Here is a 12,052-nt window from a genome sequence, read left to right on the forward strand (position 1 = left end):
AAACATGAAGAATCCGGGGTGCAGATCCAATGTTTGCAGGCATTTATTTTTAAGATCGCACCGTTTCTACTTTTTATGTCATTCACAAACTTCCTAAAGTATTCCCACTGTTCAAAATGGTCTAGAGAAAATGTAAGGCTTTCCTCCACCCCCAGCACCCAGTCTCCTCCCCAAACACAAGCACAGCTCCTGGTTTTAGTGTGTCCTTGCGGGGCTGCTCTGTGTATTTCTATGGACAAGTGTGTGTGTATTAATTACTCATATGGAAACATTCTCTGCACACCTTTCTGCCGTGTGCTCTTTCCTTATTTGTATATGATTATCTAATACCAATGCATATAGACCTACCTTATTTTTTAATGTCTCTGTAGTATACCAAGGTATGAACGTCACCATATCGATAATTCAAAGTATGAGTATTGCTAATTTATTAACTGGTTATGACATAATAAGAAATAGATGGTCTCCTAAAATCCTAGTAATTTCCTGAGTGAGAGGAACATCTTTGGTTTTACTATTTGGTCCAAGTGCCCAGTTCCTGACACAAAGTTTTTAAAACCCTTGGAATCACCAGTTCGATAAGAGTGTGTTTTTGTTTGTTAATGAGGAAACTCTTGGAAGATGAGGGCTGTTTGGCAGAGGAACTGACCATGTGATTAGAGTGTTGGAACTTTCAGCCACACACCCCTGACCTCCAGGGTGCTTGCTGAAGGGAGAGGGCCTGGGAACTGAGTTAATCACCAATGGCCAATGATTTCATTCAACGATGTCTGTGTAATGGAACCTCCCACTCCCACCACATCAAGGTCGTGGGAGAGAGATGCACCCAGAGAGTGCATGGAGGTGCCACACCCCTTCTTACATACCTTGCCCTATGTGTCTCTTCCCTTGGGCTGTTCCTGAATTGTATTCTTTATAGGAAACTGGTAATAGTAAGTAAAGTGGCTTCCTGAGTTCTGTGAGCTGTTTTAGCAAATTATTAAACCTAAGGTGGGGGTCGTGGGAACCCCTGATGTGTAGCCAGTTGGTCAGAAGTTTGAGAGGCCAGGACTTGTGATTGGCATCTAAAATGGCCTGCATTCTGCTGAGACAGAGCCCTTACCCTGTGGGGTCTGTGCTGACTCCAGGTAGCTAGTGTCAAAGAGTTTTCCTTTACCAGTGAACACACAGGTTGTCTCCAGCCTTTTGCTACTACAACTGACTATATCTTGCTTCAGTGGCAGCACTTACACTGTGTCTCTGCATCTATGTGCCCTTATTGCTAGTACGATAAGTTCCTAAAAGTGGAATTCTGGGTCAAGAGGTATGTGCTATTTAAATAATTCTCTGGATTTCATCATATTGCCTCCAAGCAGGTTACACCCATTTACAATCCCCACAGTAATGTTTGAGTATAACTTCTGTATAATCCTGACCACACAATGTTATCAAAACTCATCATCTTTACTAGTCTGATAGCAGCCAAGTCATTCAGCTTCCCTGGCCTGGTTTCACTGGGCTGTGAGAATTGTGTATGAATCTAGGACCTAACGGGTATTACCAATGGAAATGGTGGCTGTTGCTGTTTTGGAGTGATTTTTCTAATTGGGGTACAAATACAGGAACCTGATGAGAAGAGCAACCTGCCAGCCTCTCTCTCAACCTACCTCTGTCCGTCTTGTTTGGGTTTGGCCAACATCTGCGTGACTTTCCAAGGCCATTAAACAGCAAGATCGTGGGGGAGCTCCCTCGGAGAGGAGCTGAGCTTTGGTCTCTGAGTATTGACTTTTGTCATGATTTTGGGAAATAGATCCTTCTTAAATAATACATTTTTTAAAGCAGCAAAGCACTACCTCTGTAATTTATTTGTAAGGAAAGGAGTCAGGAACCATTCTGAGTACAAGTTCTCACTTACCGTCATTGATAGGTTCTTGGAAACTGAGACTTTAAGGAAAACAATGTTATGATGAAACCAGTTTTACCGTAGGCTAATTGATATAAGTAAGAGTTGGGGTCCTGCAGCGTACTTCTGACAAAAACACCCCAGCACTTCTAAATACTGAGAAGCAAGGCCAACTTCTAAACTAAACTTTTCTTTAAACTTTGCCCATCAGATTACATGTTCTAATCAGGAGAACTTAAAAAGATTTAAAAAAATACATCTATTTTTTATTAATTCAGTGAATACCTGTGAAAAGTTTAAAATTACATAAATGTATCACTTGTAAAATAAAATTCTGTTGCCATCCAGTCTCTAAGGAGCAATTCCTGTTAACGGTTTAGCATATATTACTCCAACACTTTTCTGCATAGTAGTACATATTTACACAAATGTAAGTAAGATCATATTATTCTGTTTTATAAATTTATTTTTTAACTTAGTAACATATCATAGACATCTTTCCTCGTTCTTACAAAGCTCCTCCTGTCCACAGCTGCCTGGCATCCATTGTATAAGTAGAATCTGACTCATTGAACCGGCCTCCTTGAGTAGAACTCTTGAGCCAGGTTTGAATGTTGGTCTGGTCACTGAGTTTCTCTGGACTTGTTCTGGGGTGATTTTAGCATGAGGTGCAGCGGTGGTTGCTCAACAGTCAGCTTGCCTTTAAACTCTTGGAACTGTTACTTTTCCGCCTTTGCTGTGGATCATTTATTTCTATATGTGGTAGATTGACAGGAGGAGAAACATCTTGTCCCTGAAACCTAGTTAAATACCTGGTTACTTTGTTTGATTAGGAGGAGATTTTTCTGGTCAAGAGGAAATACAGAAACCTAAGCTAACTAGTTGGTCAGTTTACAGCTGTATGTGTTAAGCGAAAAATAAAAGGCCAAAGTGAGAGGCAACAAGCATTTATGTGAGATAAAAAGAAAAAAAGAATAGCTATGTGAATATTGTTTTAAGAAAAAAGAAAAAAAAGAATAGCTACTTGGGAAGCACTGATTTAGGCAGAAATCCAAATAGTGTTCTGATTAGGAGACAAAGGCAAGGGGTGAGAGAAGGGGAAGGGGAACAATTGTATCAATAGAAGGAAGGCATTTCTACTGGTGCAGATAAGCTAACAGTGATGTTAAGTCTGAAGAATGTTTTCCATTTTCTGTCCGGTGGTCGTCGTTTCCGTGGAGTAGTCACAGTGTCTGCTTTTTTGTGATCTTTGCAAACAGCTCTTTGGGGGCACAGTGTGGCTTTAGGCCCAATCCAAAGGTTATTTTGCCCTGTTTTAATTTCCCAGAGGTTTGAGGCTCCAGTTCCTCGGCATGGTAGCTCAGGCTCCATTTTAAAGTGGATGCATTTATATTCTTTCTTTTTTTAAAAATCAACATCTGAGAAGTGGGCTTTTGTTACTTTTATTTGCTCTTCAGTTTTGCTGTTTCTTGGGTCAAATGAAGGTCCCTAAGGCTGGTAAAGGGCCTGCAGTCTCCCTGGATCAACATGGTTAACGTAGGATGTATGTGAAATACACGTCAGTGATGATGCAGATTGTCACCTAGTCTAAATATGGTTCTCCAGATCCCACAGTAATCACTCTTCCAACTGCTCATATTTGAGGTCAAAGAAATCAGAAAATATGGTAGATAAATGATAGCCACCAAGCCGAGTGGGAAAAACACCGGTTTTGCCCCAGACAGAACTGCCTTCAAATCCCACCTTTGCCATTTCCTAGCTATGTGGGCATGTTGCTGACTCACATGTAAAAAATAAAAGAGCTAAGGATTGTAAAGCACATAATAAGTATATAATATAGTAACAAATACGTGTTTGTTCGCTGTTGGATGTGCTTCATTTTTAAAATTTATTTATCTGAGCCCGGCCGGGCGTGGCTCAGCGGTTGAGCGTCGACCTGGGATCCAGGCGATCGGGGTTCGATTCCCGGTCAGGGCACATGCCCGGGTTACGGGTTTGATCAGTGACTCTCTCATCATTGGTGTTTCTGTCTCTCTCTCTCCCTCTTCTTTCCTCTCTCTGAAATCAATAAAGATATATTAAAAAAATAAAAAATAAAATAAAATTTATTTATTTGAGAGAGAGAGAAAGAGAGATTGATTGATTGATTGATTTTGTTGGTCCACTTGTCTATGCATTCATTGGTTGATTCTTATATGTGCCCTGACAGGGGATCGAACCTCTAACCTGGCTAAAGGGACGACACTCTAACCAACTGAGAGCTACCTGGCTAGGGCCAGATGGGCCTAATTTTTTAAACCACTGAAGCAGCAACAGTTCTGTCCGGAATGGCTCATCCTCTCTCTTGCTTCTATAAATATTTGGTCATTCACTTCCTCATTCACTCAGCAAACATCTATTGATCAATAACTATGTCAGGCATTGTGCTGGGTCCAGGGGGCAGAGAGATGAAGAAAACACGTAATTCCTGCCCTCCACGGGCTGTCCTGGAGCTTGACCTCTCTTTTCTTCCTGAGAAAGACAGACAGAAAGCAAATGTGGCAAACTGTTAATCACTGGTGAATCTAGAAGGTATATAGATATGAATTGTACTTGTCTTTCAACCTTTCTGTAAGTTTAACGTTTTTAAAAATACAGAGTTGGGGAGAAAATACCTTTCTGTTACTTGGCAACTGTAACACTTGAGGCCACTGCTCCCATTTGTCAGCATGGAAATTTTAGATGATCCCCATCAGCTTGGCCAGGCCTTAGGAGAGCAGCACAAATGGGATGTGCTGGGGATGGGAGAAGACAAAGAGAAAGGCCTGGAACAGCAACAGGTGTGGTTACCTGAAGCCACACAGCAGGGGCCCCTGGGCAAGGGAGCATCCAGAGAGTGAGAGGGCTAAACAGGGGGCTGAGGTGGAAACCAAGGGACGGGCTCTGGGCTTGAATCCTGCCCTGGTCACTATCTGGTTTCCAGCCAGCCCTGGCCACTCCTCTCAGTGTGGGGGCATTTGTCACGTTCTCTGCCGTCCACCTCCAACCACTGACCTTTGATTTGAACATAGAAGTTAAATATGTGAGCTTTGGAGTCAGCAGCCCTTGTGTGAATCTCAGCCTTGCAGGGCGAACTTGGTCAAACTAGTCCTGTGGAGCCTGAGGATTCTTAGAGGTAAATTCTTGATGGAATCTCATTAGCTTGTGTGACGCTAACGAGAGGATTTGTGTAAAGCAGTTAGCATAGGGCCTGTGCCTGGTACCTACTTACTATGGTATAACAACATACATGTAACCTTAGTCAGTGGCACTGCTATCAATCGACCCATTTCATGCAGAAATCGCTGCCTGACTGCTCTTCCTGTTTCCATTCTGGTCCCCTCACTCCCAGAACGTTTTCCACAGCAAACATTCTTAAGCTTCATGGAGAATGTCACCCTCCTGCTTAATTCTCCTATGGCCTCCGATCGCCCTTGAGTAAAAAACTTCATGCCTGACCTTGACCTCATGACCGGGGTCCTGCCCAGCTCTCCAACCTTGTCTCCTAAGCTCTGCCCATGGCTCACTGGATTCTAGCACATTGGCCTTCTGTCTGTCCCTCAAACACAGCAATGTTCGCTCTCACCTCATGGTCATTGTAGTTGTCCCTTCTGCCTGAAATGCGCTTCCCCCGTGTCTTCATCTGGCTGCCTCTTCTTCCTCCCTGTCTTTAGGTCTCATTTCAAACGTCCTTTGCTCGGCGAGAACTTCTGTGACCATTCTATCTAGTGGTGTGTGTGCCATCGCCACTGGTCACCAGTGCCCTGTTTTATAATCTTTAAAGCACTTGTCATTACTAAGACAATCTTGTTGGTTCAGTTAGCCCTTACAGAACAAAGCCCCAGGGAAGAGTAAATAATAACTATGTCTTATTTACCATGTGTCAGCTCAGGCTTCCCGAACAAAATACCACATATTTGGGGGTGGGGCTTAAGCAACAGAAATTTATTTTCTCACAGCTCTGGAGGCTGGAAAGTCCAAGATCAAGGTGCTGGCAGGGTTTGGTTTCTGATGAGGGCTCTCGGCTTATAGGCAGCCGCCTTCCTGCTGTTTTCACGTGGTCTTTCCCCCATATGTGCCCCTAAGGAGAGAGAGCACGAGCTCTCTGGTTCTCATATAAAGACCTAATCCTATTGCGTCAGGGCTATGCCCTTATGACCTAATTTAACTTTAATTACTTCCTTCGAGGACCCAACTCCAAATACAACCATACTGGGGGTGAATGTTTCAATATAGAAATTGGTGATTGTGGGGGGGGGCGTGGTATGAACATTCAGTCCATAACATTCACCAGTGTAGCATTACCAGAGCCTAGGAGAGAGCCTGGCGTGTAATAGGCACTCACTAAATATTTGCTAAATAAATCAGTGAATCTAGAAGTTCACGCCACTGTAAGTCCGTATAAGTTGCCCCACATCTAGCACTCCATCCTACAGGTCAGGGCGTGTCCCTGCACATTCCCCAGTCCGCCATCAATGCCACGGTGGAACAGGACATCCTGCTCTCAGTGGAATATTCCTGCCATGGCGTCCCCACCATCGAATGGAAGTATACATCCAACTGGGGGGTGCAGAAGATCGTGGAGTGGAAGCCAGGGACTCAGGCCAACATCTCCCAAAGCCACAAGGACAGAGTCTGCACCTTTGACAATGGCTCCATCCAGCTCTTCAGTGTGGGCATCAGGGATTCCGGCTACTATGTCATCACGGTGACCGAGCACCTGGGGTCCAGTCAGTTTGGCACCATCGTGCTACATGTGTCGGGTAAGAGAGTTCCAGGGACCCTGGTGCCCCTCTGACTGCAGTTGGGGGGAGGGCGGCGATGTCGTGACATTAAAAGAGACTTCGGTTTCCTTTCCCTGTCCCCCACCCCTAGAGATCCTCTATGAAGACCTCCACTTCGTTGCTGTCTTCCTTGCTTTTCTCGCTGCTGTGGCCTCCGTGTTAATTAGCCTCATGTGGGTTTGTAATAAGTGTGCATATAAATTCCAGAGGAAGAGAAGACACAAGCTCAAAGGTAATTCTCCGGGCCTTGTGCTAATCAGATCATGCTTTCATGGTCGGAGGTGGCCCACGTTAGCTTGTTCTCAACATAAAACCGCCTTATGGTTGATTTGCAACTGATTGACTTGTCTTTTGCTTTGCAGAGAGCACAACTGAGGAGATTGAGCTACAAAATGTTGAGTGTTAGCCAAGGCTGAGCCCAATTACATTCCTACCTCAAGAGGAAAACATTGTTTTCCAGTGAAAGGAGCAAACGTACCAGTCCACCCTAAGAGCTTCCTGTCATCCTGCCGCAGCCTCCCATTCCTGATGGGACTGCCGGATGTGGACAGAGTGGACGGCATGGAGCTGAGGACTCTGGATTGGACACAGCCAGGTCTCGTAGGCGCACAGGGGTCAAGGAGAAGAGTGCTTTGTGTGGCGGTGCCGTCAGAGCCACGCTAACCCGTGTGCAGTGGCGTAGGGCAGGCACTGGCTGCTCGCTCACCGCGCTCTGCTCGGGCCCAGGCCTGGCCACCGGAGGCGTCCCCGTGTCAGGGCCGGAGTGCTCGAGGCTGGGTGTGCAGCCGGCGCTGGAACAGGTGTCTGTGCTCCTGTCTGCTCTGCTCGCGCCCTCCAGCCCGCTGCTCCGGGACCTGTTGTGCGAAAACGGGAGGCTTTGAGACAACCTGCTGCCCCAGACAGCGGTAGGATGAGACTGAAGGGTGCTGCTGTGCTTTGGGGAGTTGCTCAGAGCAGGGCAAGGACCCCCATGGCCTGGAACTTTAGGGGAAAGAGCTGACTTTGTTCTCGAGGGACCAGCATTGGAAAGAAGAAAGAGGGAGAACATTACCTTTCTCTTCCTGTCTCAGTACAACATTAACTGAATTTTCTCTCCTGGGGCCCCAACTTAGGCGGGTGCGAGGAGCACAGTTCTTCGCTGTGGGCAGCCCCTGGCATCCAGAGGGCCTCCCGACACGCTGTGTGAAAGCTGGGCCCCGCATACAGGTGGCACAACTGGCAGCTCAGCCTTCGAACCTGCCCCCGTGAGTCACCAACGCTTCATGTCTCAAGTCAGGCCCTCACTGTCTCCCAACTGGGCAAAGGAGCACTTGGCACTCACCTCCCTCGCCGTCAGGTTATCAAGTGGAGCCCACAGCATACACCGAGCTCTCCAAGTGACTTAAGATAAACGTGAGGATCCTCAGCGATCTGAAAGCAGTCGGCGCTGTCCTGAGTACCGGAAGTTGATAAAACGCCCGGGGTAGTGGGCCCTAGTGAAGTTGGGGGCTGGGTCACAGCGGGCTTGGCCCTTGCTCCGTCCGGTGTTGGTTAGCATGTTTACAAGGAACTTTCTCTAGTCCAGCTTCCACTGGGCAAGCTCTAAGGCAGGCCTGCATTTATTTTCCCTTATCTGTCCTCTCTCCAGTGTTCTTAGCTGCTGACCGAAGGTACCGCCCCGATGCTTGATGGAGGCTGAGGTTATGAGCCGTGTCCCCAGCCCTCAGCTGCAAACTGACCCATGCAAAGGAGGAGAGCAAGAACGTCCCCCTCTCTCCTCCTCACGTCCCCAACAGCCACGCCTTTCCTACTCCCCGTGTGGCAGCATAAAACGTTGTGTGCCGTCTTTCCGTGCGTAAGGAATCCAGCGTCGCAGGGAGAGACCTTTGGGGTGTTCAGACAGGAGCTATCAGTGATCTAGAGCAGGGCTCCGGAGGCACTGCCTGACCCAAAAGGCGAGGGAGTAACTGGCCTGCACTGATTTGTAGCTCTAGCTCCTGACAGGAGTCCCCACTCGGGCCACCTCCCGGACACACGTGTGAACATGCACGCCTGTGCCCTTTCCCCGGGCAGGAGAGGGGCCTAGGACCACCTGCCCAGGCCTTTCTGCTTTCACACCCCAAGCCCCTCAGCCGGAAACCGGTTTGGATCTGCAGCTGCTGGAGGCTGTGCCCACTTTTACCTCCTGCTCTCGGGACTCTACCTCTCAGCCTGCCAGAGTCGGGGTGAAGACGTAATGGAAGGGGAAACGGAGGAGACCCAGTGAGAGGCCTCCATGGGCAAACCCAGGTGTGCTTTACATTGCACCCCAAATATGTCATGCAAGGTTTACCCTCAGCTTTCCGTTTCTTTATTTTGCACTTTTAAAGCTCACCTCCGTCCTGAACATTCCTGTGGAAAGGTTTTGATTCTGGAGCCTGAGGTTTGTTTTCTATTTTCAAAAAAGGAAAATATAGAGGTTAGCTACTGTACCTGTTAAGCTATAAGTTATTATGTTTCAAACTGTGAAAATTGTTTTAAGGAATGAAATAAAACCTGACAATAAAGCTCCGGTCCTTTGTATATGAGCCTGCTGCTGCAGAGCTGGAGAACTCCGAGGCCCTGGGGCCAGGGTCCCATCAGCTGTGGGCACAAGCAAAACCCTCAGCCAAGCTCCTGGGCTGGCACATCTCAAAAATCACAATAGAATGGGTAGCATTGGTTCTAAGAATAAATGTGCTTTAGCAATTCAAACAACACTCTATCATCACCATCATTCTCCCCTCTGTGGTAACCAGAAGACAGATTTGAAGTTTTTGCTTCCAGAATATTAATTGTAACTCAATAGAGTCCTTTCTGCTTCTGGAAAGGACTGAAATGGATGTTCAACAGGCTTTATTAAGCAGTTCATGTAGTAACTAGAAGGGTGCTCAGAAGGGTTGTACAAAATGGGAGGTTTTTACAGGCAAAAAGGGAGTGGGGCAAGAAAGTGAAGAGTGGGTTGTTTCAGGCAAGGCTCCCTTTCCTAGGGGAGGGCAGGGGTTTTATCAGGCAGATTGCCCCACTGGTGATGACCAGGAAATTCCAGACTGATTATTCAAAAGTCCGCTCCCAGGAGAGGCTGAAATTGCAGTTAGGTTAGGTATGAAGTCTTGGTGGACTTAGGAAAAGTGACCCCATTTGGGGTCTGTTCTGTCTTTTTAATAGTATACGGTTGATTCTTGAACAACATGGGTTTAAAATCTGAGTGTGAGTTCAAACTCGTGATGTTCAAGGGTCCACTATATTTTCGATCCGCGGTTGGGAATCCACGTGTGTGGAGGGCTGACTGTAGTTATACTCGAATTTTCCACCGAGGGGCAGGTCGGCACCCCTAAGCCCTGCGCTGCTCGGGGGTCAACTGTATTGTTATTTCTCACTTCGTGGTGTCCTGGGTGTGCAAGGAGAGCGGAAACAGGAAAGCTCTGTCCTTTGAAGCCCACGTGAGACGGTTACTCCCCGACAGTACATCACGCTCGCTCTGACTTGAAATCATGCCACACAGAGGTGCGGGGCAAGGCGGCGAGAGAGAAGTTTTCAGGGTGCCTTGGTCAGTGCGGGAACACAGAGCCAAGCCCCGAGTACAGGTGCAACTCAGAAGGGTTGGGTAACTGCAACCTTGGTGACCCCAGAAGTGGCAGAACAGGACGCTAGGACATGTGACCAGACCAAGGAACCACATATGATGGGGTGAAACCCTGGGGCTGTGACTCAAATGCAGTCCCTCTCCTTGACAGCGCTTTGGTAACCCTCTTTTTGTCATTAGCTTTTATGTATCCAGCATAGTTTCCTTCTGCTCAGTTTCCAGGGAAACATCAGACACATCTCTAGTTTATTGAAAACAGAGCAAATCCCTGTGGCTATTGTTAGCGTGTTTAGCCACAACTCAGCTTCTACTAAGGCCTGGTGTGAGTTGCCAGGGTGTGCACCTCTCTGCACACCCAAGCCCATCCCTGCTGTCAGCTTCTCCAGTCCCTGAAAACAAGGTTGCTGAGTTCACCATCTCCACTGCCTTTTCAAAATTAGGTGTGTGTTTCCAGTTTGGTTTATTCACAAAGGTGATAAAATCTTTAAAATTAAAATGACACTAAAGTCTATATGTAAAGCAAAAAGTAAAAGTTCTCCCTCCTTCAATCTTACCCAGAGGAAACAATAAATCTGGTATGTATCCTTCTCGACTTGCTTATGCACATATGAACATACCAGTCTATATACACATGCAGCACAATATACATATTTAATCTGCTTTCTTGCTGGGCAAATCGGATTCTATTATACATATTACCTACAGCTTCCTTGTTTTCCCTTAATATCCTTGGGCGTTACTTTGCCTCTCTACCTGTTCCTAAGCATCATTCTTACTGCCTGCACGATGCAACCCATAGCGTGGGTACATTATAATAGTTGGTTCACTTTTTATTTCAAATGATACATACAAAAATAAATATCTTGGGCAGTTTGTTACATCAGACTAGTTGCTTCAACCAAGGTGGCTATCTCCTATGAATCCCTTCCTCTTTCAGGGAATTCAATGTTTTATACTATTGGTGGGTTATATGTAAAGTTTATCAGAGATTGAATGTCAGGGGGAGGGAGAAAGAACATTGCTGACGTGGAATAAGTCTAAAGTTTTAGCTCTGGATTTGATCTCATAAAGTACACACACAGGTAGGTTAAATTCCTTTGCTGCAGCCGACCAGTGGTTGTTCAGGCCATTCTGTTTCTAAAAATGCTAGTATTGTTCCATTGTTCCCTCGGGTACCTCATGGTTGAAAAGTGCACTAAGCAAAGTGCACTTATTAAATAATTCGGTTTTGTTTTCACTCATCAACAATACATAAGTGCCAGAATTTCTGGTCAACGTGAGATAATCACTTTGATCAGATGGGGTTCTGGCAAATAAATCTGATGGTGAGATTTTAGAGGGTAAACATATGTTTTCTATGAGGCTTTTCAAAGACCAGACACAGATCGCAGATGTCTGTTACTGCCTCTTTGGTCCCAACGGGCCTAGATTGGGAGCCCTTGTAAAGAAAGTTAAAGAGAAGCCACGAATAGATTTGGGTGACAGGGGAGGCTCTGCGACTGGCCTCATCTCCTTGGTGTACTCACTAAATTATCAGGAAGTTTTTCAAGTTGTATGTTACTTTTATATCTGAAACTTCTCCCTCATTTCTCAAGTTTCAAGTCAAATATAGTCTGTTCTACAACAAACGTTACAGTTAGTAAATAGGGAAATGAATACAGTATAACATGGAAGTTTTTCTGGGAGCCAGAATGTTGGGAGTAGAAAAACTCCTCAGCAACTTCAGCTCAACATTTAGAGAAGAAAAAATGAGTGGCTTCCTCTGGGGCACCTCTAATTTATCTA

At 46.1% G+C, this 12,052-nt stretch overlaps 1 protein-coding gene across 1 annotated transcript; it reads left to right on the forward strand.

The window, feature by feature from the left end:
- The first annotated feature begins 4,590 nt into the window (after positions 1-4,590).
- VSTM5 (V-set and transmembrane domain containing 5) lies at positions 4,591-8,358 on the forward strand. The gene is made up of 4 exons (XM_016206697.2): positions 4,591-4,738; positions 6,307-6,663; positions 6,776-6,916; positions 7,047-8,358. Exons 1-4 carry the CDS (start codon positions 4,591-4,593, stop codon positions 7,088-7,090), a joined length of 690 nt encoding a protein of 229 aa, XP_016062183.1. The 3' UTR covers positions 7,091-8,358.
- Positions 8,359-12,052: the final 3,694 nt, after the last annotated feature.

Source organism: Miniopterus natalensis, chromosome 11, assembly GCF_054644295.1.
Source record: "Miniopterus natalensis isolate mMinNat1 chromosome 11, mMinNat1.hap1, whole genome shotgun sequence".
NCBI classification, from domain to species: domain Eukaryota; kingdom Metazoa; phylum Chordata; class Mammalia; order Chiroptera; family Miniopteridae; genus Miniopterus; species Miniopterus natalensis.

What these genes read in the sequence shown, in the direction of transcription:
- VSTM5 (XM_016206697.2), top strand. Translation starts at nt 4,591, where the DNA reads ATGGAAATTTTAGATGATCCCCATCAGCTTGGCCAGGCCTTAGGAGAG. An exon ending in CACACAGCAGGGGCCCCTGG is followed by an intron (nt 4,739 to 6,306) that starts GCAAGGGAGCAT and finishes AGTCCGTATAAG; the next exon opens with TTGCCCCACATCTAGCACTC. An exon ending in CATCGTGCTACATGTGTCGG is followed by an intron (nt 6,664 to 6,775) that starts GTAAGAGAGTTC and finishes CCCCACCCCTAG; the next exon opens with AGATCCTCTATGAAGACCTC.